Below are 26,234 nucleotides of genomic sequence, written 5' to 3'. Positions count from 1 at the left end.
CCACCCATTCATTCTCTCTGTCTCTCTGCCTTTCTCTCTCAAATAAATAAATAAATTAAATAAAATATTACAAAAAGAAAATCAGAATAAAGTAAAAACTGGTTTGATTTAGTCCTGATAAGCCAGAGGCTAGGTCTTTGCAGCTGGCAGCCTTTGGAGGGACACCAGATCAGAAGGGAAGAAAGCACTGCACACCAGGGACAGGGACTTCTTAGAGCTCAGTGCAGGCACAAGCCTGAGAAAGAAATCTTCCCTCCAAATACAGTAGTCTTCTCTGTGGGAAATACTTTCTACGACCCCAGAGGAGGCCTGAATCAGAAAACAGTTCTAAACCCTGGATATATGGGTTTTAATTATGCATATATACCCTTGATAGAATTTGATTTATAAATTAGGTACTGTAAGGGAAAAGGTATAAGGGCGAGTTTGAAAGGAAGAAGCAGGTAGACATCTCTGGCAGGGAGGAGGATTTTAATCTGAGGTCGCAGAGGGACACCTCGCATTTCAGCAGAGGTCAGACTGGAAACGTGAGGTGTGCTGGTAGCTTTTTTGCAGGGGGCTTTTATCTAGCAGAGAGTGGGAGGGAAGGGGAATGAGGGAGTGGTGGAAGCAAACTTCTTTCATCTGAGATAGACTGCCAGGTGTATGTATATGTATATATATATATATATGTCCTCTAGGGTCATATATCAATGGGGGGGGCAGTTTTATAATCTCTGGACAGACTACTTGGCATCTAGCAGTAATATGTTGAATTCTTGAGAGGCTCAATAAAGAGATTTACTAACCCCTTCAGGGACACTGTAAGATTAACAAACATTAAACCAAATGACTGGATGTTCTCTCACGCACTGTCACGCTATATCCACGCTTCTTGTGATGACGTGTGATGACACTTAAAGGAAGTGCTGCGTGACGTCTGTTTGGCTTGGCTGCACTGCCAGCCTCCCTTGCATGTTCTGGCTACCACTGAGCAAAATATGGTTTTGTGCACACAGCAGGGCAATCTACAAGGGCCAATCTGACAGCAGAGACTGCTGCTGACTGATGGGCACAGACAGTACACACTGTGTACAGACATGGTGGACAAGGGAATGACGCACGTTCTAGGCAAAATGGGGAAGGATCACACGAGGTTGCTTCACACGCCTCAGAACAACATGAACTGTAAAACATATGGATTATTCATTCCTGAAGTTTCCCATTTACTGTTTCCAGCCCATAGTTCATTCGACCCAGGTAACTGAAACAGTGGGGAGTGGAACAACAGGTGAGGGATCTCTATACTTAGTTATATTTTGTCCCCTTCATTATGTGACCTTGCCTGGAGCTCCTCTAAGTCATGAAGGATAGATTTCCGAGGTCTGGGGACTGTGACTTCCTTAGACTGATACTTTCCAAATACCTTGCTATAAACAACTGCATTGAGAGACAGGGGTTCTTTTTTTTTTTTTCACTTTTTCATTTTGTATTTGTTTTGTCTTGACCTTTTCATAGATGCATATTTTATTTTGAACATATGTACCCCACATGCCTCTCCCTTATCCTCCTCAGTCTCACTGCATTCCTTTTGTCTCTTTCTAGGGCTATGCCACAGAAGAGAATGACTTTCCTTCTCTGGCAACCTTCAGCTGTCATGAGCTGAGTAGGGAAGGGAGTGGCCTTCTGTAGCAGACAGCTTCAGGTTCGCTGAGATGAACTTCCAGACCAGGCACAGTTATGGAGGAAGGGATTTATTGACGCTTACAGATCCAGGGGAAGTTCCATAATGGCAGAAGAACCTAGCCTGCCTTCACAGGCCCAAGCAGAGAGAGAGAGAAGCACAAGCCTAAAATTCAAAAGCCACACAGCACACTTCAGGAACTCCAGCTAGGAACACTTTGCATATCTTTATATTGAAATCTGAAATCCACCACCACACCTTAAGATCCATCCAGTGACATTGCCTCCAGCCAGGTGGCTGCAGATACAAACTACAAACAAATAAACAACTGAATATATTGGGGGCCATCTATTCTATTCAAACCAGCACACCACCCAAGTCTCTCCCCTCACCTGGCCCAGTCACGAGCAGGTCATGTGCAGGTGACCTTGTCTGGTGTGACTTCATGAATGCAATGGGCTTGTAATGTTCCAGTGTCAAGTTCCACAGCACTCCCCCACCCCCATCCTCCGGCTTCTAAATGCTTTCAGTCCATCTTCCATGGTGTTCCTTGAGCCCTGGAAGGAATAGTATGTATGTTTTATTTAGGGTCAAGTACTCACCTGCCACTTACTTTTAGCCCCTGGTGTTATGATTCTCTGCATTGACTGCCTCCCACTGCCCCCAAAATGAAAGGGTATGGGACCTTAGCACCAAATGAAGACATCAGAGTTCCATGAGAAGGGTACACAGATGACAATTATAAAACAATAAAAACACTTATCAGGGGCTAGAGAGATGGATTAGTGGTTAAGGCGCTTGCCTGAGAAGCCCAAGTATCCAGGTTCAATTATCCAGGTCCCACGTAAGCCAGACACACAAGGTAGCACATCCCTCTGGAGTTCCTTTGCAGTGGCTGGAGGCCCCAGTGTGCCCATTCTCTGTCTCTGTCTCTAACAAATAAATAAAAGCACTCGGGAGGCAGAGGTAGGAGGATCAACATGAGTTCAAGGCCACCCTGAGGCTATATAGTGAATTCCAGGTCAGCCTAGAGCACAGCAAGACCCTGCCTCGAAAAACCAAAATAAATAAATAAATAAACATATCAACGTTTTGCACAGTGTGGCCTAACTCCAGAAAGAATTATGTAGCCCTTTTCTTTCATTTCTTCTGTTTCTTACGCCATCTTTCCCCCCGCTATTTCACTTCCCCCATATCTCTTCTCACTTTCCTCTCGTCTTCCTTTTCTGTTGCTCCAGAAATCAGAAATGAGATTGATACCAGTAGCACTGTCAAGGCACGTTAGGAGCTGGCTTGGGAATCTAACAATCACTCGTAACATTATTGTCCTGGGTGAAGATGATCAAATTACACACAGATAATTAACAAAGGAAATTCTGGCCCTGAATCCATTTGGAAGCTTACTATTGGAAAGTTACGACACTGTGTATGACATAGTTAACACAAAATTGCATTGTTGATAAGAGGAACCAAAGCAACATCTTTTTTTAATAATTAAATTAGCACATCATTGCATAAACAAAAGTTTCCCTCATGGAGACCCAATTTACTATTTAAAATAAAATATTTTTAAAATTAGGGAACCTGTGACACACATGTCTAAATTTAGAATGAAATTAAGTTGAAACATGAGTGCATTGTTGAGACAACAATAAGTAATTTTATAAAACAACAGGATGTCCCAAGTTAGTCACAATCATTATAGATCACATTCATTGCATTTCCCCTCACCCACTAACCTGAACAGGAGTTATTGAAATAACTCGCAATTTCTATATTTTCATAATTGATGGGGGATTTGGTCATTCAGACTAATTAGCATGAGGCCAGAATGTCATCATTTAAATTAGGTCAAAATAAAGACCAAAGTGTAGATTTTAATAGAAATGTAATGTCCTCATTACTGATATTGTACTTTTGAAATAACATTAGAGTAATAGAAAAAGAAAGAATGGGAGAAATGGAGGTAAAAGAAGGCAAAGTAAGTAAAAAGATTAACAAAGCTGGGCGCGATAGCACACACCTTTAATCCCAGCACTTGTGAGGCAGAGGTAGGTGGATCGCCTTAAGTTCTAGGCCACCCTGAGACTACAAATTGAATTCAGGTCAGTCAGAGCTAGTCTGAAACTCTACCTCAAAATAAGAACAATAACAAAACGATTAATAAATATATCTTTACTGTCATTGGTTACTGAAAATATAAAAAATTAAAATTTATGGATATATATATAATGATATGTAACTGGATGGTATTAGAAATTGTGTGTGCCTTAAACATCTTTCCAATTGGTAGCTTGAATAGTCTCCAAGCCCTTTTATGTGTGCTTTTTGTGATTCATAGCTGAACTACTGTGGGCCAACCAGTGGATTTAAGCCAGAAGGCAAGAGCTACTTCAATTATAAATCAAGTGTGAGGTTTCCAGATTTCTCCACTGAAAATATGACTTTGGTTGTTCTGTTGGAGATAAATAGGGGGAAGAAAATCCATGCATGCTTGCATGGGAATCAGTGGTATGTAGCACTCCGGTGCAGGGAGTGGAGGGAGCAGGGAGGGGAGATACCACACCACACTGAAGTACACCTGAAATTCACCTGGGGGCCCACTGTGATTCACCTCCAACTGAGCAATGTCATGAAAGGACTCTGTGGACCAGATTCAGTGCTGCAAGAAAATAAGGTATTCTAGCTTTCTGTCTGAAAGCTCACAACATGCAATTGGCTACTTTTGATTGTATTGAATAACATCATGTGGATCTACACATTTATCTCAGGGGTTCTCATCTGGTATGGGGTTAGCAGTTTGTCACCTCGTAAGTTTAGCCACCATATCTCAAAAAAAGAAGGATGGGCCGGAGAAATGGCTCAGTGGTTAGGCGCTTGCTTGCAAAGCTTACTGGTCTGGGTTCGATTCCCCAGTACCCATATAAAGCCAGATGCACAAAGTAGCACACGTGTCTGGTGTTCGTTTGCAACAACAAGAGGCTCTGGCATATCCATACTCCCTCCCTCTCTCTCTCTTTCTCTATGGCATGCCCATTATCTCTCTCTCTCTCTCTCTCTCTCCCTCAAATACATAAATCCTTATTTTTAAAGGAGGAGGGCTGGAAAGATGGCTTAGCAGTTAAGGCACTTGCCTGCAAAGCCAAAGGACCCAGGTTCAACTCCCCAGGTCCCACATAAGCCAGATGCACAAGGTGGCACATATATCTTTCTCTCTCTCATAAATAAATAAATAAAAATATTTTCTTTAAAAAAGGAGGAGGAGAGCTGGGAATGATGGCACACACCTTTAATCCCAGCACTCGGGAGGCAGAGGTAGGAGGATGGCGATCAGTTCAAGGACACCCTGAGACTACAGAGTGAATTCCAGGTCAGACTGGGCCAGAGTAAAATCCTACCTCGAACAACCAAACCAAACCAAACCAAAAAAAAAAAAAAAAAAAAAAAAAAGAGGAGGAGGGAGAAAATACAAATATGCATGCCTAGTTTATTATTCTTTTGCTAGTATACAGGCTATATAGCATGCAATTTACAAATGGGGCTTGAGAAACGGCTTAGGGGTTAAGGCACTTGCCTGCAAAGCCAAGGGACCTCGGTTTGTTTCCCCAGTACCCACATAAGCCAGATGCACAAGGTGGTGCATGCATCTGGAGTTTGTTTGTAGTGGATGGAGGCCGTGGCACTCCCATTCTCCCTCCCTCTCTCTTTCTCTTTCTCTCTCTCTATTGGCCTCTCTCTCTCTCAAATAAATAAATAAATAAATAAATAAATAAATAAATATCAAAGTGAACGGTAACAGGAGAGTTTCTAGACAATAATACAAAGTCTGTCTAGAAACCCAACTCCAAGGGAGTCTTCAGATGTGATTTTTGCTTACTATGCATTTCTATAACCCCAGTCCTATGGAGTGTAGGGAGGAGAGACGTGAGAACTGCTGGGGCTCACATAAAGGGAAAGAAAGCTCTGGAATCAGTGAAAGATTCCATTTCAAGGAAACCTACAGATGAGCTATGGAAGGGAACACCTGACACTCTCTTCTGGCCTTTGCACACATACAGGGTGCGTACATCTGCACAAATATGTGCACACACCACCTCACAATACTATACACATGAAATACACACACACACACACACACACACATTGCCATCATATATGTTTCTTTTTGGAAGAATTTCTTCCTTGGATAAAAGGTTATTGAACCCAATTTGTAGATACAGAATATGAGAAAATGAGTCATTAGATGTAACAGAACTGATATTACCACTTCAAAACCTTGGTTCTTAGACCTATGCATTCTGGACTTTGGGTTAAGATGGTGGTATAGGGATCATGCCAAAGCAGCCTAAAGGGGAAAAAAATAACAGCAAAATACACTGTTCTACTAAAAAGTGAAGGTATGTAAGAAATTATCAGCCACAGCAGAGACGCAGGAGAGATCCAGAGCGTCTACAGCCCACAGAAGCAGGCAGGAAAAGCCAGGTGAGAAGCTTTTCCACTCACACCAGCCTCCTCACAAACTCAAGAAACATAAAGGGAGGACGGCAGGGACCAGTGGAGCGGCTCATGAGGAAGAGGATCGCCAAAGACCAGCGGGAGAACTTCAGCCATCATTCACAGCCTCCCCTCCCCCACCACCAGCACAAGTGGCAGCCAGCACCAGAGACCTGGGAAAGGGAGCTCACCTACACAGCACCTGGCACAGGTGATCAGAGCAGCAAACCACCGACCCAACCAGCCTACCTGAGCCCATAGCACAGCAGAGGGACCCAAGCCGATGTGCAGCATAGCTGAGACCAAAGCCATCCCAAAGGGCAACTGGGGTTACACCAGGTCATTACCCACCAAAAAAGCCTGGTATATAGGCTTTCATCAGAAGTGCTAACTGCACCTTCCATGTCAGGGTAAATTATATGTTAAATCTGATGGATGGGTGGATTTGCCATTCTTAAATAAGCTGTATTTTGGGCTTGTCATTTGTTGTGTACTGATTTATAGTGCCTTTGTCTCCTCTTCTGTCGTTTTTTTTGGGGAAGGGTCTCATTCTGTCACAAGCTGACCTTGGAATCCTCTACAGACCAGAAATCTCAGCCTCCCAGTTGACAGATTTAAGGGTGTGGGGCAACACACATCCTTAGGGACCGTGACTTTGTTAGATGATCTATTTGTCGTAATATCTACTCTTGCATAAATAGTCTGTGCTGTTTTTCATTGAATGTGTATATTGTTTAGTTACATTTTAGAATTTGCCTATATTTTGTTCCACTGAGCCTCCTAGAATATTCTCATAGCAGGCAAACCCAACACCGAGGGTCACTTTTGTGGTTACTCTGAGAGTCTTTTTTCTTTTCTTTTCTTTTTTTTTCTTTCTTTTTTTTACTCTGAGAGTCTTAAGAGCCACACCTAGCACCTTAAGCTACTACCCTGTAGATATATAACATCAGATTGATTGATACATCTAATGATACTACAGATAATTAGAAAACCCAGGCATTAAATTAATCCAAGATGCAAAAATCTCTACATTATAATACAAGAAACACAAAAACTCAAGACAATATAAATCCACCAAAAATATTAATGCATCATAAATGACTTCCAGTGAGACTGAATTAGAGGAAATGCCTGAGGAAGATTTCAAAAGAATTATCATAAATATGCTCAAAGAAATCAAAGGAATCAAAGAAGACACAGGAAACCAATTTAATGAAATAAGGAGGTCAATACAAGACATGAATAAGGAAATAGAAATAATAAAGAAAAGCCAGTCAGAAATAGCAGCAATGAAGAACACAGTCAAATAAAAAACTATAGAAAATCTCACGAGTAGAATGGATGAAGGAGAGAACAGAATATCTAAACTAGAAGACCATGTGGCAGATCTAATACAGTCCAACAAAGAGAAAGACAGGGCTGGAGGGATGGCTTAGTGGTTAAGGCATTTGCCTGCAAAGACAAAGGATCCAGGTTCAATTTCCCAGAACTCACATAAGCCAGGTGCACAAGGGGGCACATGTGTCTGAAGTTCGTTTGCAGTGGAGGGAAGCCTTGGCGTGCCCATTCTCTCATTCTGTCTCCCTCTTTCTCTGTCAAATAAATACATAAATATAAAATATTTTTAAAAACTATGTTTTAAAAAGAGAAAGACAAACTAATAGGAAGGTATGATGGGAATTGTAAGATATTCGGGACACTATGAAGAGATAAGATTGTACATTGGCCACTGGTTCAAAGTATATGTTGCATATATTCCACAGAATGGGACTCCAACCTCTCTAGGAATTTTCTCTCAGCTGATGCCATGGGTAGGTCTTCAGTGGTCTACTCTGATATTCTACCTGTTCTCTTCTGGGTAAGGAGAGACTAGAAAATCGTGTGGACAAGAGCCCAATGTAGTACGTTAAGCACTATGAAATCAGCCCCTAGTCAGAAGCACTGTTTCACTGAGACGATACCATGATGAAGCAAAGGCTTCACCAAGCCCATGGGTAGAGTGACATTGACAGGAGACTGTCTGAAGCGCAGATCCATTTCAGCACGTGATGACAAATCTCTCTAAGATGGAAAATGTCTAGCTTAATAAAAGTGTCTGGTTCTCTCAGGAAACGTTCCAGATTGGCGGTTCGGCAGGGCTCTGTGCTGCTGATGACAGGTTGGACACTGAGCAGTAAGATCAGCGTTGGTGGAAAGAAGTCCTCGTTGTTGACTCTGTACAAAAGCTTTACCTGTGGCACTGCAGCTACTTTGCTCATGAGACCTCCGTGTATGCCCTGGGGCAGTTACCTCAAGACAGAAGCAGCCTGCTCTCCACAGACTGTCACCATATCCCCACCTGCTTGTTGAGTGTCCTTTCCAGTACGCTGGCTTTGATGCCTAGCCTGTCTGTCCATGTAACGCTTCCCATGTCTCCTTGTCTTATTCCTTCCAAATTTATAACTATTCACTTCAGTATTTTTTAAAGATATTTTTATTTATTTATTTCCAAGCAGAGAGACAGAGGGAGATTGAGGTTGAGAAAATCGGTACACCTGGGTCTCCTGCCGCTGCAATGAACTCCAGACACATATGCCACTTTGTACATCTTGCTTTATGTGAGCACTGGGGGATCGAACCCAGGATGTCAGGTTTTGTAAGCAAGCACCTTAACCACTGAGCAATCTCTCCAGCCCCACTTCAATCTTTTTTTTTTTTAATGTGGGTTGTGTGAGAGAATTAAAACACACAGAAAATAGTTTGAATAACCAATTGTAAACTTTACCAACAATGGCACATAAGGTAAGCTGACTACAGTGGATGGCAAAGGGTTTTCAAGCTAATTCCTTTGAGGAACCCTCTTAAAATATGGTGACCCAGGGGCTGGAGAAATGGCTTAGAGGTTAAGGCACTTGCCTACAAAGCCAAAGAGCCCAGGTTCAATTCCCTGGGATCCATGTAAGCCAGGTGCACAAAGTGACGCACACATCTGGAGTTTGCATAGCTGGAGGCCCTGGCACACCATTCTCTCTGTGTGTCTATTTCTCTCTCTTCTCTCTCTTTCAAATAAATAAAGAAAATAAAATATAAAAAAGAAAGCAGAGGAGAAATCCTTCTCTTAAAAAAACAAACAAACAAACAAACATGTTGACTTAGTCAAACTATTAGTTCCTGAACATGAGGCAGCATGTGTCCTGTCCTTGTAGCCAAAACTCTTCAAGCCAAAGAGACACACGTGAGTTTTTTGAAGTTCTTGACTACCAGGAGATTTTTCCTTCACTGTTCTTCTTGTCTGCTCTTAGCTTTGGGCTGTAATAGTACATTTTGTTTCTAGATTGTAACACAACATCAGGTACAATTGTCTATAAACTACAGTTTAATTTTCCTTCCTTAATCAATGCAAGACAGAGGAAGAGTGAGAGAACGTGCAGACTCTGGGAACAGGAACCATCTGCTCTCGCAATGTGCATATGTCTTTGCAGTCTGCTAGTTCCCAGGCCCATATATAGCATATACTCATTCATGCAGTGCCGTCTTTCATGCCAATTCTGTATTTTGGCAGATCAGATAACTTCAGTTCATTTGAGATAACTAAGATCACATGATCACTGGACCCAAGTTACAGTTTGTACCAGAGCTTAGTGCCAGCCAAGAGTAAAAGTGATTACTTATTTGCCACTTAACTGAGATCCAGAAATCTATCTCACTGCTGACTGGTATTGGTCACAGGCCTAAGGGCATAAAAGTAGGGTGAGTTTGTAAGTAGTGGTAAATGTTTCATAACCAACACTCCTGAAAATGTGGCTTTGATTTGAAGCATTTATTGATTCTCATGGTGTAAACGCTCTTACCATGGCAAATCTCAGGCACAGAATGTGTTATCACTGAGCTTGAGCTTGGAGTTGAAGAGAAATGCAAGTGATTGGCTCTTGTAAGGAACCAACTCCAAGAGAGAGAGAGAGGAGAGAGAAAGAGATTGATTGAGAGAAAACAGTGCTTCAAGGAAGAGATCGAGGTTCACTGGATGAAAGCTGTTGGTAGGTCAAAGAGGATGAACTTAGGGGTACCCTCTGGATCAGTGAAAGCAAGTCCTTGGTGAAGCAGACAAGAAGAGTACCGGGGAAATTGTGAGAGCAGGTTGGATCAGTGTGAGGAGAGAACAGGTCATGAAGAAGTGTCTGCAGGGAGCCGGGCGTGGTGGCACATGCCTTTAATCCCAGCACTCAGGAGGCAGAGGTAGGAGGACCGCTGTGAGTTCGAGGTCACCCTGAGACTACTTAGTGAGTTCCAGGTCAGCCTGAGCTAGAGCGAGACCCTACCTCTCAGGCTATCTGGTCCATGAGCTTCCGGAAAATTCTCCTGTGTCTACTTCACTTCTCGCCCTTGGCATGCTGGAATTCAGTAGCCTGCCATGACTTCCAGGCTTACTCCGGTCTGGGAATTTGAACTCAACTATTTACACTTGTGCAGCAAATACTTTAACTACATCTCCCCAGGTCCCAGAAAAGGGGACTTTTATTTTTTTTAGTTCATTTAGTTGTTTTGTTTACCATTTTTATTGACAATTTTCATACATGTATATATATTTTGATCATAATCCCCTCCTGCTGCACTGTTCTGTTCCTTTCACCCCTCTTTTTTCAATTGAACCCTGCTTTTCTGCCCTGTTTTCCAACTAGTTTCTCTTTTACTTTGTTGTGTTTTTTTTTAAATTTAATTATGAGAGAGAGAGAGAGACAGAGAGAGAATGGGAAAGCCAGGGCCTCCAGCCATTGCAAATGAACTCCAGACACATGTACCACTTTCTGCATCTGGCTTCCGTGGGTACTGGGGAATGGAATCTGGGTCCTTAGGATTCACATGCAAGCACCCTAATTGCTAAGCCATCTCTCCAGCCCCTTTCTTTTTTAAATACATATTTTAAAAATATTCTTTATTTATCTGCCAGCATAGAGAGAGAAAGGGGGGGACAAATGGATGTGCCAGGGTATCCTGCTACTGCTAATGAACTCCAGACATATGCACCACCTTGAGCATCTGGCTTTATGTGGGTATTGGAGATTTGAACCCAGACCATCAAGCTTTGCAAGCAAGTGCCTTTAACCACTGAGTCATCTCTCCAGCCTGACAGAATGTTGGTGGCCCCAATGCTGTGCAGGTCATGAGAGTGGCCATGAACTCATGACTGCAATAACCATGTCACATCTGGAAAACAGCATTCCACAGTATGGCTCCCCACCATCTGCTTCCTATATTCTTTCTGCCCTGCCCACTTCTACACTGTTGCCTCTGCCTTGGAGGGTGTGACTCAGATGTCTTAGTTAGCTCTGAGCACTCCACAGGCCCTCATTCTCAACACTTTGTAAAGTCCACTTAGTTTTTAATAAATTCAAACTGCATCTCATTCTCTCCCTGCAACCATGCATATTTATTTTACAACTTTGCTGTTTGCTAGTAAAACTCAAAATACACAAAAAAACAATGTTAATTCTTCTATCTTTATACCCAGAGGGAATGTTTATAACCCTGTTGTCTTCAGTAATTAAGGCACACTTTAATTTTTCCCCCTGGGGAAAAATAGTGTGTTAGTGTCAGTGATACAACACAAGTGATGAGTGAGTTCTTTTAAGAACTGTGTTGCTATTTTGCTTTTGCATTGCTCATTCAGTTTTTAGATATGTTGAAAGTATACATTGTGCCTGCTGGCCTAGGCTCAATTCCCCAGTACTTAAGTTGCTGGATGCACAAAGTGGCACATGTGTCTAGAATTTGCAGCTAAAAGAGGCTCTGGCATGCTCATTCATTTCCATTCTTATTCGCTCTCTGCAAATAAAATAAACAAAAACATTTTAAAATAAACTATATATTGTGACTATCATTTAAATACATCAATACAATGCTTTTGAGTTATGCTCTTGCATGTAGAAACACTAGAAGTTGTAAACTGGATAAAGTGATTTTGACTGCTCATTTTACATAACATTTTCTAGAAAATGTTTACTGAGGGAGACACTCTGGAGTTTTAATTGTTAATTATCTTGCAAGAAAATGCCCTATCTCAATCTTGGAAATCCTTACACATTACATAATGATATACAGGCTTAAATGGCATTTTCAAAGGCTTAAAAGTCTTATATTTGGCAATTATAAATCTTGATTCCAGGACCCAAAGCCGAGTCTCTTACTGACTTGATCATGTCTGAATTTATGAGTTAGTTAATTCATGTGAAACTGCAATTTGGTGGGGAAAAACACATTAAAATTATTGCTTGAAAATATGACTTCAAAAATCTTATTAGTTTGAACAAAACAGTTGATATTATAGTTCTCAATAAGCAGTGGTGATGCTGTACCACATTAATGAACACGAGTCAATTTAGTACTCAAAACACGGTACTCTATCAAATGAAGCAGCTATACAGTGTGAGGAATTTAATTTCCACCAGGTCTATGTTTGCTAGAAGAAACTTTGGTTCCACTTGGCAGTAAAATAAGTCATAAGTACTTGACTTTGCCCTTTAATTGTCTGACTAGGTAGACTAGAAAGGTATAAACATCTTTTTATGCTTGAATATTTTGGCCCATTATAAAATGATGTGTTTTTCCTTTTCTGAAAATCTTTTTACAGTATGAGATCTTTTAAAGACCTAGGTTGACACTTTACCATGTTTTGCTCTTTTGTCTTGAGGTGCAAGGGATCAATGGAACTTTGTAAATGCTACACAAGTGCTCTACCATGGAGCTGCCTCAACTCCCCACAGTCTGCTCCCATGTCTTAATGTTGCTACCTCTATTTCATTGCAAATCTGCATCATGGCCAAGGTGTCTAGAGGCCGACTAGGCAAAATTTGACTCCTTTGCTATTGAAAATGGGAGTTTAATTTCACCAAGGTTGCTGGAATCAGAACTTAAACCAATGCTGAATAGCCAGAATATAAAAACTGTGAGTAATATAAACAGAATGAAGTCATATGGTGTTAACTTTTCTTAGTCACTGGAGGAAAAGGCTGCAGAGGATATTTTAGGGCCAAAATATGGGTCCTCGGTAGGCATGTCTCAAATATAACCTAAGAAAACTATAGGGGTAAAAATTAAAAAGCTGGGCATGGTGGCACATACCTTTAATCCCAGCATTTGGGCAACAGAGGTAGGAGAGTTGCCATGAGTCTGTGGCCGCCCTGAGACTACATAGTGAATCCCAGGTCAGCCTGGGCTAGAGTAAAATCCTACCTTGAGGAAAAAAAGGTAGAAAAGACCCAGATTCTAAGAAATAGAAATTCTTACAATTAAACATGAAATTTAAACATGAAGTTTGAATCCCACTGAAATTCTGAGGGATTACTTTAGAAAAATTGGCACACTAATTTTTGCTGGTGCAAGTGTAATTCACACAGCTTCTATAAGAGCAATGTAGAGCTAGCATAATGAAAAGTGCATATATTGGGATTCAGCAATTCCAATTCTAATACATCCTACAAGATGTGTCAATTTTTTTCAAAGCTTTAAATAGCAGCATTGGCTGTTACAGTTTAAGGGAGGGAAAATGCTGCCCTCAGAAAGTTCAGTAGTTGTCTTTCAAATAATCTGGCAGTTGGCAGATTAACAAGAAGAAAATCATTTTAATTACATGCATATGCACTAATGTTCCACGAAACATGAGACTCAAAGGAGACTAGATGATTGAAGTTTTTTAAAAAATTTTTTGTTTAATTTTGTTTATTTATTTGAGAGAGACAGACAGAGAGAGAAAGAGGCAGATAGAGAGAGAGAAGGGTTCACCAGGGCCTCCAGCCACTGCAAACGAACTCCAGATGCGGGCACCCCCTTGTGCATCTGGTTAACGTGGGTCCTGAGGAACTGAGCCTGGAACGGGGTCCTTAGGCTTCACAGGCAAGCGCTTAACCGCTAAGCCATCTCTCCAGCCCAGATGATTGAAGTTTTTTTAGAGCATATTCAACTATAGAAAAGGAATAGGAGTCAGGCTTCTTGAGGGGAGGTGGTGATAAGGGATGATGGGAGGGTAAGAGCTACTGAATGGTTGTTGTCTTGCCATGGAGGTAAGTCTCTTGGTGATACAAGTCATGTTGGAGAAGCCCATCAGAAAAATAGCTGATTGTGACCAACTTGATATGGTGTACTTTCAGCCTCTTCTTCTAGGATGCAGTCCCTTGGTTAATAATACTCCTGGGGAGGGGGGCTCTCATGACAACTGAGTTTCCTTTGGGGGACTCTTCAGGCAGAAAAAGAAACTTCTGAGAAAGCTCATCTTTGTATTTCTTTTGGGGCCAGGTAGGGAAAGTGGAGATATAAGGCAGGAGGAGGTCTTATAGAGAGACCTTAGTTCTCCTTTTTGTACACAGCATGCCAAAACCCTATAGTATGAGATATCATTTAAAAAATTATTTATTTATTTGAAAGAGAGAGAGAGAGAATGGTCAGGGCCTCTAACCACTGCAAATGAACTCCAGAGCCACCTTGTGCATCTGGCTTTACATAGGTACTAAGGAATCAAACCTGGGTCCTTTGGCTTTGCAGGCAAGTGCCTCATCCACTAAGACATCTCTCAAGCCCACACCTTTCAGGTTTTAATACATGTGAATGACTTTACAAATACACCTCTGTGCAAGAAAGATAAACTTGAGGGAAGGATAGAATCCAAGTTTGGAGATGAAAAGGGGCGGGAGGGGGGACATGTTAGTTCAAACTCAAGCAATCACTTTAAGACCTTGAGGTTTTGATTGTCCCTTTGTGACAAGTCTGAAATCTGTCATCACCTTCCCCTCCCAAGTCCATTTTCCTATTTGTTTCTGAAATTCGCTATGCTTTGGAAGACAGAATTGCTAAGTAAACCTGGCATTCTCCCCCAGGCACAAAAACACTTGTTTTCCTTGGGACGACTGGAATGTGGATGGAAAGGGACATCATCCAACCCAACATTTTATCATAAATGAAATCCAATGTCTTTGAAAGCGCTCTGTTGCTTTTAATTAATGCATCATTGATAATAACTAGAGCCACAGTGCAGGTCACAATTTTGAGAGCATATTCACCCTGAGAACACACACTCCCTTCCTAGACTTGCCTTTTTGGTTTCTCTCACCCTGCCCTGACCCTCCCTCACTTCTATTTCCCCGCCCAGCGCTTGGCCAGAGATTTTTTTTTTTTTCCCCCTTACGTCAAGTCTTCACGTAGGCGCGGAAGACGCACTGCAGCAGCGGAGACGAAAGAGTGTTACTCTCTCTCTCCTCTCATCTCTATGGTCTTCTTTACAACCAGTCTCTCCACCCCGGGGTCCGAGAGTTCCGTGCCGGTAGTCATCCAGGCCGACAGAGGGCAGTGCAAAAAAGCCGACGTTCTAACCACCGGCGTGGGACGCTCTTTCTCCAAGTACTTAGGGCGCGTGCGCGCGCAGGCGCATGCGCGCTCTGCGGTGCGCGGTAGCCAGGCGAGCGGAGCGACGACGGGGCTGGAGACTCCGGCAGAGTGCGCGTGCGCCGCCGCGATCTTAGCACTCACCTGGAGCCACGGTGGACGAGCCGGTGGTGTGATCGCCGTGCCAGGCCGCTGGGGATGTTTCGAAAGGCCCGTCGGGTGAACGTGCGCAAACGGAACGACTCGGAGGAGGAAGAGCGGGAGCGCGATGAGGAGCAGGAGCCGCCTCCGTTGCTGCCGCCCCCGGCCACTGGCGAAGAGCCGGGCCCAGGCGGTGGCGACAGGGCCCCCGCGGGGGAGTCCCTGGCGGGCCCTGCGCTGCCGCCACCCTCCGCTGTGACCCCGAACCTCGGCACTGAGGCCGGGGGCGGCATGCCCGGCGGCGCGGAGCCTGGCAACGGGCTGAAGCAGCGCAAGAGGCCTCGTGAGAACAAAGAGGTGCCCCGGGCCAGCCTACTCAGCTTCCAGGACGAAGAGGAAGGTAATGCCCCGCCCCCACCCCTCCGGACCTCTGCACCCCCACCCCAGGCCCGCACCCCGGCGGCGAAACCCCTTCCCGCCCGATTGCCCGCGACTCTTAACCCCGCCTCCGGCCTTCTGCTCCGGCCCCGGGATGCGGGATGCCTTCCCGCGCTGCCACCAACCCCAGCAACCGCCTCCTCCACGCCGTCTTGGGCGCATCCTCCTCCCGGCCCGTCGGAGCTCTGGGATGGCTCTTTCTGAGTTCAAGTGGAAACGCAGTCAGCGCTCCGCGCATAACCTTCTCTTTTCCTGCCTGCATGTGCGCTTCGAGGAGAGCTTGATTTGGGTCCCATGGCCGTAACTGCTTTTGGCACGCTCCTGGTCCTGTGCAGGGCGGGCCCCTGTGCCCCCACCTCGTTGGCTGCTCTCTGTTAAGGCATCCTTGACGAAGAGGAGGACTAGGTCTGGGGACAGAAGTCTGGAGTTGCAGCCCGGGTTCTTAGTGTCCTTGATTGAGCCAGCCCTCTGTAATCGTCGTCTCCGTTTTCCCTTAGAAATAAATCGGGTTTAACAGATGCCCGCTCTGGCGTTGACGTTTGGAACAGGGTGAATAGTAATAGTGTTGAGAGAGGCTAGGCTGCGCAGAGTTTGGGTTTCTGTTCTTAAATGAGCCTTAAAGACGTGCTCCTCCCGAGCAGTAAAATGTGTGTAATCTAGTTTCATCTTACCAATAAATAATTAAATAAGAAATGAAAAATAAAGGCTGTTGGAAGCCTTGATGCAAGATGCTTATTAAGTGCTTCTAGAAAGGTGGGGAGTTTATCTCTGGCCTGTGAATTTTTTTTTTAAGTTTTCTTTGAGGGGATAACAAGCCAGTATTTAAGATTGATGTTCCATGGGTTATTTGGTGAAGTGTTTTCAGTAGGCTGAAATTTTTTAATTGCACAAAATGGATAGATACATCTGGAAATGCTCTTGCAGAAGGCTCAGTTTTGTCAATTTGTGGTGCTACTCAGATTTGGCAGCGCATTAGGATTTTTGGTATGTTTTAGATTATTGGTTATATTTTTGAAACAAGGTCTCACTCTAGCCCAGGCTGGCCTCTTGAACTCACAGCGATCCTTTTACCTCAGCCTTTCCCAGGCACCATCACACCTGTCTTAATTTATATTTAGTATTATCATTATTATTATTTTCTAGGCAGGGTCTTGCTCTGTAGTCCCAGGCTGGCCTCAAGTAATACTTCAACCTCTGCCTTCCAAGTGCTGGGATTAAAGGCATGTGCCACCATGCCTGGCTTGATTACATTTTTAAAAAAATTTTGAGTGATTTCTTTTTTCCTGAGATAGATGATTTCATTACTCCATTAATTTATAAAGTCGACCACAGTTTTTATGTCTATGATGGATTTGAAATAACTTCAAGTTGCATAGATTTTATGTATCTGTATATATATTTGGAAGAATTTGAACAGCATGTAAGGATCGGAGAAAGAAAATATTTTCGGAAGATGTTTGCCTGACGACTACATTTCTTTTTTAAGAAAATGAAGAAGTTTTCAAAGTGAAGAAATCGAGCTATAGCAAGAAGATAGTGAAGTTGCTCAAGAAAGAATATAAAGAAGACCTTGAAAAGTCAAAGGTCAAGACCGAACTCGACTCGACAGTGGGCAGTAAGTACCAAACTAACAGGGTTCTTTTGAAATGCCAGTGGCAGAATGAGAGCTATTTCTCGTAGCGCCTTGAGGTATATATTGAGAATTCATTCAGCTAATCCTGTCCCAAGCCTCTACATCCAGTAGTGATTTAGTGCTGTAACTTTCACAGTTGTTTTGTGAATTTCTTTTAACACAAGAGTGGGGCGCAGGCCATGGAGCTTTGCACAGAGCAGTGCGAGAGCCTGCCCGCCTCAGAGTGAATAGCGGGGACAAACACCTGAAAGCTGTCTTCCGACCGCCACGGGTGTCCCTGCAATACGTGTGCCTACACTCACGTGAGCACATATATGTGCACCCAGAATGATACATATTCGCACACACAAAGACTGTTGCTCTGGGATTCTTGCTGATGTAGGAGGTTTCCCATATCAGCCCCAAATACAGTAAATAAACAGATTTATTCCCATGAAAACTCCTGTTCTTGTATTTTTTAGGCAAGCTTTTACTTCCTTTTGTGGCATTTCTAAAGTAAATTTAATTCTAAAAGAAAAGTTTTGGGCATTCTGTAGACTAAGTTGATAATGCCAGTACTCAGCACCCTTACCTGATACTGTGATCCAGGCACATTGTACAGGTATCTACCTGTCCTGTCAAAACCTAAGTTCACATCCTCTCTTCACTCCCTTTCTCTTGAGTTGGAGGCAAGCATTCCATTGCTGAATCCCAGGTCCTGAGATTAAAAGGTTTTACGCAGTTTTAAGAAAGTGCATTTGCCATAATAAGTTGTGATCTGAGTTATTCTCATGTAGAAGTTTTAGAGAAATCTTTATTTTATAGAATTAAAGAAAGAGTACTGGCTTAAGGTGAATAAGGTTGGTATTATGTCTCAAATTTATAATCTCATTGCAGCTGTGATACCATGTAAATGTGTAGCATAAGTGCTTAGCAGCGTGTCCATGAATGGTCCAGAGGCTAAGTACACTTGTTTTCAGGAGGAGGAGGAAGACAAGTATTCATAGAAAAGCAGGCCATGAAGCTGGATATTTGATAATTAAAATTCAAAAATGTGGAAAGGATATGAAATCACCCAGGATTGAAGTGACAGCTGTTATGAGAAAGAGAGAGCAAGTATACCTGCCAGCATGGATGGTGGATGAGGAAGGCAGTTAAATGTTTAGCCTGAAAGACTGTGCTGACAGATGTGAAGGACGTCCAGAATGCAGTAGGGGTTAAGAGTTGCTGCATTCAGTGGCTTCTCAAGATGATGACTTGATCAATACCTTTTGAAAACTTAACCTGGTATTAACATGCAGCATAGGTTGGCACAGGGAAGGGATTGGAGGCCTAAAGCAATTTAGACTCACAGGTCAACTTTGATCCATTAGTAAGTGGGTTTAGCAAGGGCTCATTTGAATAGGACTAATACTTTCCCTGGTTCTGGGAAATTGTGGGTGGGTATAAGGTGGTTGCTATCAGTGTGGGAGAAGAAATGGATTATTTGAGAAACATTCCAAGGGAGAGTTGATTGGCTTGATATATGCTTTTGCTGTTAGACTGAGCTTTTGTGCAAGGGTTAGAATCATGTCTTTATACTGAAATAGGATAGGAAGATAGAAGGAAGAGTATTCTTAGGGGAAATTATTATTTTAGAGTCTTGAAAACTGCCCCATTTTTCTGAGAGCTCTTGAGAACAAACCATGTATGATGAAATGGTGCCAAAAAGGTTATGAAGTAGAAATTGAGTGAGGCCTCATGCTGTGGCTGCAATTTACTATTGAGTTTAGAAATTAAAGTGAGTATGAGGCTTATGAACAGAGCCATCTTTTATGGCCTCTCTCTGCCCTCCCACCTTCTCGTGGTTCAGATGCTTCATGTTGTTCTCCCCAGAGGTAGAACCTTGCTGGTAGCATAGCTTGTTAATTGCTGAAAAGACAGTCATGGAAGCCCTTTGGTGAACACACCATCTAGAACTCTTTGTACTTTTAATCTTCCTTAGGTATGCTAAGATGGATTAACTTCAAAAGCAGCATTGACTTGAAAGCCCTCTGTTTGTGATATTTCAAAAACGAGTTAAATGTCCAGTGGGCATTTGCAGATGTAGATTTAGGTACTGATAGAGTGGTAAGCTTGATGAGAGAGCAGCACCAATAAACATTGCTGAAGACCAGTGCCTGCTACCCTATAATAATCCTGCTTCTTGTGGGGAAGAAGACTTACCAAAGGCGAAAGGAATCAGAAGGACTAAAAAAGGAAATGAAGCTTCAAGATGATAGTCAGAATTAGTACAAGAAAGGTGAGGAAATTGAGGACCCAGCCCTTCAGTGGACTTGCTAGGTTTTTCTCCATTGGAGGGAGTCTGACAGAGTCAGGCTTGTGCACATGCTAAGAAGTAACGTGTTGCTAAATTACTCAGCTATACTTTGTGAATTACCTGTAATACTAAGTTACCTACTGAGCTTAAAGGCTATTTGCTAGGATTGAGACGTGAAAGTTGGACAGGGAGTGCAGAGGAGCAGAGAAAAGCAGAGAGCAGTCACTAAAGGGACCCATGAGACCAAGTAGAAGTCCTTTTTGGTTTTTCAAGGTAGGGTCTCGCTGTGTAGCCCAGGCTGACCTGGAATTCACTATGTAGTCTCAGGGTGGCCTTGAACTCAAAGCAGTCTGCCTACCTCTGCCTACAAAATGCTGGAATTAAAGGTATTTTTATTGTTTTAGGGCTGGGTTGAAGCCAGAGCCTTGTGTACATGTGCTAGACAAGCACTTTACAACTGAGCTATATCCCTAGCCCATGGAAATCTTTATTTATTTATTTATTTATTTATTATTATTATTTTTATTTTTTGGTTTTTCCAGGTAGGGTCTCACTCTAGCTCAGGCTGACCTGGAATTCACTATGGAGTCTCAGGGTGGCCTCGAACTCACAGCGATCCTCCTACCTCTGCCTCCCGAGTGCTGGGATTAAAGGCGTGTGCCACCACACCCAGTTAGAAATCTTTATTTAAAAAAAAGATTATTGTTTTTTTTGAGAGAGTGACAGAGAAAAAGAAGCAGATATATAGAAAGATAGAATGGGTGCGCCAGGCCCTCCAGCCACTGTAAACAAACTCCAGACACATGCGCCATCTTGTGTATCTGGCTTTATGTAGATATTGGGGTCTCAAACTCTTACCTTAAGCTTTTGTAGGCAAGTGCCTTGACTGGTAAGCTCTCTCTCCAGCCCAGAAGTTCTTCTGATAAAGAGGAGCCTGTGTGTCTGTAGACAGAAGAGAAAAGAGAACCTTACTAAGATGAACATGAAGCTTTTCAACACTAGTGTTTCTGGAGGTCGATGTAAATGGAACAAAAGGTCCAGGTGTACTTTTTTTGTTGAGACATGATCTCATGTAACCCAGGCTAGACTCAAACTTGATAGACAGCCAAAGATGACCTTGAACTTCTCCTCCTGCCTCCACCTCCTGAGTGCTGGGATTAAAGGTATGTGCAACCATGCCTGGTACATGCAGTGCTCAAACCCAGGGCTTCCTGCATGCTGGACAAGCACTCTGCCTCTACTAGAGTTATACCTCTGGCCCCCTAAGTGGTTTCTTCAACAAGGTGATGTAGCATCCCTATAAAAATGGCTGGAAGGATATCCTTTGCCCTTGTATTTGCTCAGTCACAAGCTAGAACCTGTGAATTTAATGAAACATTGATTATTGAAATACATAGAAATTTACTGAAGACAGATTTTTTATTTATTTATTAGAGACATAGGGGGGTAGAAAGAGAGAGAGAATGGACACACCAGTCCCTCCCTCCCTTCTCCCCTCATATGTAAATAAATAAATAAAAATTTTTTTTTAAACTTTAAAAAAACCTTAAAGATCTAAAACAGAATGACTTAAGTTTTCTTGGAAAAGTTGCCAAGAGGAAAGGGAGATTATTTCTGAAACTATTATGTAAGAGAGTAGAATGTAGTTTTAGAAGAAGGAAGAACTTTTGAAACTGTTACGGGAAAGGAATGTGATAGAACATCTTTTGTGTTTGGAATCAAATTTTGCTTTCCTCTTTAGCTGTATTCATTGCATCTGAAATGAGCATTAACCAAGCAAGTGATTTGAGGTGAAACCACTTTTTTTTTCCTGGGACAGAAGTTATAATAGAACCCATGTAAAGCCAAATGCACAAAGTGGTACATGTATTTGGAGTTTGTTTGCAGGGTTAAGAGGCCCGAGCACACTCATTCATTCTCTTTCTCTCTCATGAATAAATAAATATTCTGAAAAAGAAAAGGGCTTCAAGAATGGACTAGAACTGATAATTCAAGAGCTCTCTTCTCTGCCCATTCGTATGGCAGCATGCCGCCATGCCAAGGTTCCTTTCCTGGTTTACTTACGGTTATTTTTCGTGCCATGTAGTCTCTAACTTGCTTTTGCCCAACTCTGGATGCCTAGAAACAGGCAGATTTTCTTTTGTTCAAGGAGGGTCTCACTCTAGGCCAGGCTGACCTGGAATTGACTATGTCGTCTCTGGCTAGCCTTGAACTCACAGCACTCCCCTTACACCTTGCCTCCCAAGTGCTGGGATTAAAGGCATACACCACCCCACCTAACAACAAGCAAGTTTTGTATTTCTATGTGTCCAAGTTCATTCTTAAACCTTTAGTTGTGGCAGCAGGGTCAGGGTAAATGTGACTGTCAGGAAGTCTCTTCTCCCTGGCAAACTTAGAATGAGACTTTCCTGGTCATCTCCTTCATTTCCAAATACTGTATTCTTAACAGAAAGTTCCCATATAGAGTGGTATTAACATAAAATGAAATCATGATTAAAGAAGCATGAATACTTGCCAGTGAGATTTTAGAGGAAAATACTTAATTTTGATACATTGATAAATTTTCACAAAGTTAACTAAAAAGTCATTGCTCCCTGTGTCCTCTGTGGTATTACATATCTACGTTGACTGGGCACCCCTTATTCGTGCATCAGCTTTGCGTTGTTTAATAAGTAGTTGCATAATTTACAGTTTAGGAGTTGAGCCCAAAATTGAATAACAGATGGCCTTAGGATTCATGGATTTGTTTAAATTGTATTTTAATTACTTTTTCCAAAACATCAGATGATCAACCTGTGGACAAAACAGGGCACGTTAAGGACACAAATCAGGAAGACGGAGTTCTCATCGGAGAGCATGGTGAAGATGAAATGGACATGGAGAGTGAGAAGGAGGAAGAAAAGCCAAAGGCGGGTGGAGCATTCTCAAATGCCTTGTCTTCTCTGAATGTTCTCCGTCCAGGTTTGTACTCACAAGGATGTCTAAGAAAGACTAAACCTTCAGCACGACTGTGACAGAGAGCTTAACTAAGTAGTATTTGTAATTATGACATCTTTGAAGACAGGGTGTTCCCATTTGCAAATATAGAAACATCAGATGTTTCCCATGTATATTAGCAGGCAATTTTATTATTAAAGCAGATGCTAAGTGGTTGCAAAGTGTCCCTCCTGCATGAGTTTGTGTGTTTCAGATTAAGACATTAACTCATTCCATAATTTTTACAAAAAGCATAAGTAATTCTTGTTACTTTTATGACCATACTTCCTTTTTTGCTTTTTATAAGAATGAGTTTACAGCTGGGCGTAGTGGTGCACGCCTTTAATCTCAGCACTCTGGAGGCAGAGTTAGCAGCAGCACTGTAGAGTTTGAGCCACCCTGAGACTACATAGTGAATTCCAGGTCAGCCTGGGTTAGAGTGAAACCATACCTTGAAAAACAAAACAAAACAAAAAAATAGTTTACAAATATGTAAACTAGCTGTCAGCTTTCAAATATAAGTACTTAGTAGCCAAACTTAAATTATGAAGAAATTATAGATAATGTCTATTAATGTTAATAAAATTTTACAGCTTGTTATAGAAGTTGGGCTAATTTGTATACCTACGCCCTGGTGGCAGTCTAACTGCTGTAGTCCTTCCAGGGAGCTGCTTGGCGATATGATTAGATTTCAGAAAGGTCTTAGCCTTGATCCTGTAATTCATACCTAGACATTTATCCTGAGAAAATGCCTTTATTGCAACATTTTTGTAAAGCAGCAACATTTAGAGGAAATATCAGCAGGGAAAGGTATAAGTTACAGTACATTATTTTGCTGCTAAAATAGCTATTAACTAGTAGTGGGGCATGGATTCTTCTTACAGGCAAAAAGTTAAGTCAATTTGGTTATGCCACCAATTTTGCTTTACTTGTCTTGGGAGTATTGCTAAGCCATGGGAAAACAAAACATGTTTCTTTTTTAAAAATTTATTTAAGTGCTTATTTATGTGTGTGTGTGTGTGTGTGTGTGTGAGAGAGAGAGAGAGAGAGAGAGAAGGGGAAGGAGGGGAAAGAAGGAGGCAGATAGAGAGAATGGGGCGCAGGGTCTCCAGCCATTGCAAATAACAGCCACTGCAAATGAACTCCAGATGCATGTGTCACTTTGTGCATCTGGCTTTTACATGGGTACTGGGGAATTGAACTGGATCCTTAGGCTTTACAGGCAGGAGCCTTAACGACTGAGCCATCTCTCCAGTCTCTAAAACCTGATTTGATAGACCAGTAACATGGAGAAAAATCTTTATCACTTAATATAAAAAGGATGGGGGGGGGGGTCTTGTGCTGTCTTTTTCCCTCACTCTGAAATTAAAAAAAAAAGATCAGTCAGTCAGACTTCAGGTATAGTTTAAGAAAGGGAGCTGGTACCTAATAAGCCATCACTGGGACAAGGCTGTCTGGGGTTTTTTACTCCTGAATTCTGGCATATTTTGTAATTCTTTTTTTTGTTCCCAGGAGAAATTCCAGATGCAGCTTTTATACATGCTGCAAGGAAAAAGCGGCAAATGGCTCGGGAACTGGGAGATTTCACTCCTCATGACAACGAGCCTGGTAAAGGCCGTCTCGTTAGAGAAGATGAGAATGATGCCAGTGATGATGACGATGATGATGAGAAACGACGTATAGTTTTTTCTGTGAAAGAGAAATCACAAAGACAGAAAATTGCTGAGGAAATAGGTAACTTGGTGAAGCTACATGGCAAACTCATTGCATTGATTTAAATATGATTTGACATTATAACAGTTAAATGTGTTCACAATTTCAACTGCATTGTGTTCTAATACTGTTCTTGCTTGGGTACAAGGGTATTATATAACCAGTATTTGTAGAACATGTTGAGCACAAGACTAGCATTGTGTTAAAACTTCCTGTGCATACATTTATATAATTCTCTCGGTATTCTTGAGGCATTGAGTTTTGTTCTTCTCTTTGGTAGTTGATGTTAAACAAGATAACATTAAGAACTAGATAGATTTTAACCATTTCATAAATACAGCCTTTAGCTTCAAGAAGTGCTATCATTAAGACAGACGCAGTCAGGAGTATCAAATGATAGAGATCACAGTAGGCTTTTGCAAGATGGAGTTAATATTGCCCTCAGTTCTTGTGAAAAGGACAGCCTTTTCCCTCCTGCCCTTTGGGACTGACTTGCTTTCCTTGCAGGTATTGAGGGGAGTGACGATGATGCTTTAGTAACTGGAGAACAAGATGAAGAGCTTAGCCGATGGGAACAGGAACAGATAAGAAAAGGAATTAATATCCCTCAGGTAAGGACTGTACTTAAAAAAATTAAAAGAGGGCTGGAGAGATGGCTTAGCGGTTAAGTGCTTGCTTGTGAAACCTAAGGACCCCGGTTCCAGGCTCAATTCCCCAGGACCCACGTTAGCCAGATGCACAAGGGGGCGCATGCGTCGAGTTCGTTTGCAGTGGCTGGAGGCCCTGGTGCGCCCATTCTCTCTTTCTCTCTGCCTCTTTCTTTCTGTCACTCTCAAATAAATAAAATTAAATTAAAAAATACTAAAAAAAAAAATAAAAGAAAAAAATTAGATTTTTTTGTCTTTTTTGTTATTTGCTACTCATGCAAATATCATAGTCAAGAAATTTGCGGGCTGGAGAGATGGCTTAGCGGTTGAGCGCTTGCCTGTGAAGCCTAAGGACCCCGGTTCGAGGCTCGGTTCCCCAGGACCCACGTTAGCCAGATGCACAAGGGGGCGCACGCGTCTGGAGTTTGTTTGCAGTGGCTGGAGGCCCTGGCGCGCCCATTCTCTCTCTCTCTCTCTCTATCTGCCTCTTTTTCTCTCTGTCTGTCACTCTCGAATAAATAAATATAAATAAACAAAAAATAAAAAATGAAATTTGCATGAGGTTATGTATCTAAAAGGCCTTTAGAATAAACTACTAAATTACATTTTGTTTTTTGTAGTCAAAGTGATGGAAGAATGTCCAGTTTCATTCATCCATTGTTTCTCAGCCAAACAGCACTATATGAGAGATAATTAAAAAGCCAAATTTCAGAGTCAGAAAGTGAATTTGGACCAGTAATCTGTCTAATAACCCAGGTGACTGATACACGCCAGCATTAGAGAACAATGACTTTAGATATAAAGCTTCTTTTCTGGATACCTTGTTTTTTCTTGCTTTTAAAATTATTTTGAAGAAGACAGGCTTTGTCATTTAAAAGCTGAGATTGATAAACAGTACCT

General features: G+C 42.1%; 1 protein-coding gene across 1 annotated transcript in view; it reads left to right on the top strand.

Moving 5' to 3' along the window:
• The first annotated feature begins 15,607 nt into the window (after positions 1-15,607).
• The window catches only part of Paxbp1 (PAX3 and PAX7 binding protein 1), a 33,726-nt gene continuing 23,099 nt past the window's right edge, over positions 15,608-26,234 (top strand). Inside the window, exons 1-5 of the mRNA XM_004654442.2 lie at positions 15,608-16,049; positions 17,574-17,702; positions 22,783-22,959; positions 24,487-24,708; positions 25,195-25,298. Coding sequence (XP_004654499.1) covers positions 15,707-16,049; positions 17,574-17,702; positions 22,783-22,959; positions 24,487-24,708; positions 25,195-25,298 — 975 coding nt within the window. The 5' untranslated portion in view covers positions 15,608-15,706. The remainder of the gene's footprint in view (positions 16,050-17,573; positions 17,703-22,782; positions 22,960-24,486; positions 24,709-25,194; positions 25,299-26,234) is intronic.

The sequence above is a fragment of the Jaculus jaculus genome, chromosome 5 (assembly GCF_020740685.1).
Source record: "Jaculus jaculus isolate mJacJac1 chromosome 5, mJacJac1.mat.Y.cur, whole genome shotgun sequence".
Classification (NCBI taxonomy): Eukaryota; Metazoa; Chordata; class Mammalia; order Rodentia; family Dipodidae; genus Jaculus; species Jaculus jaculus.
This window is presented reverse-complemented; position numbering and strand designations above follow the sequence as displayed.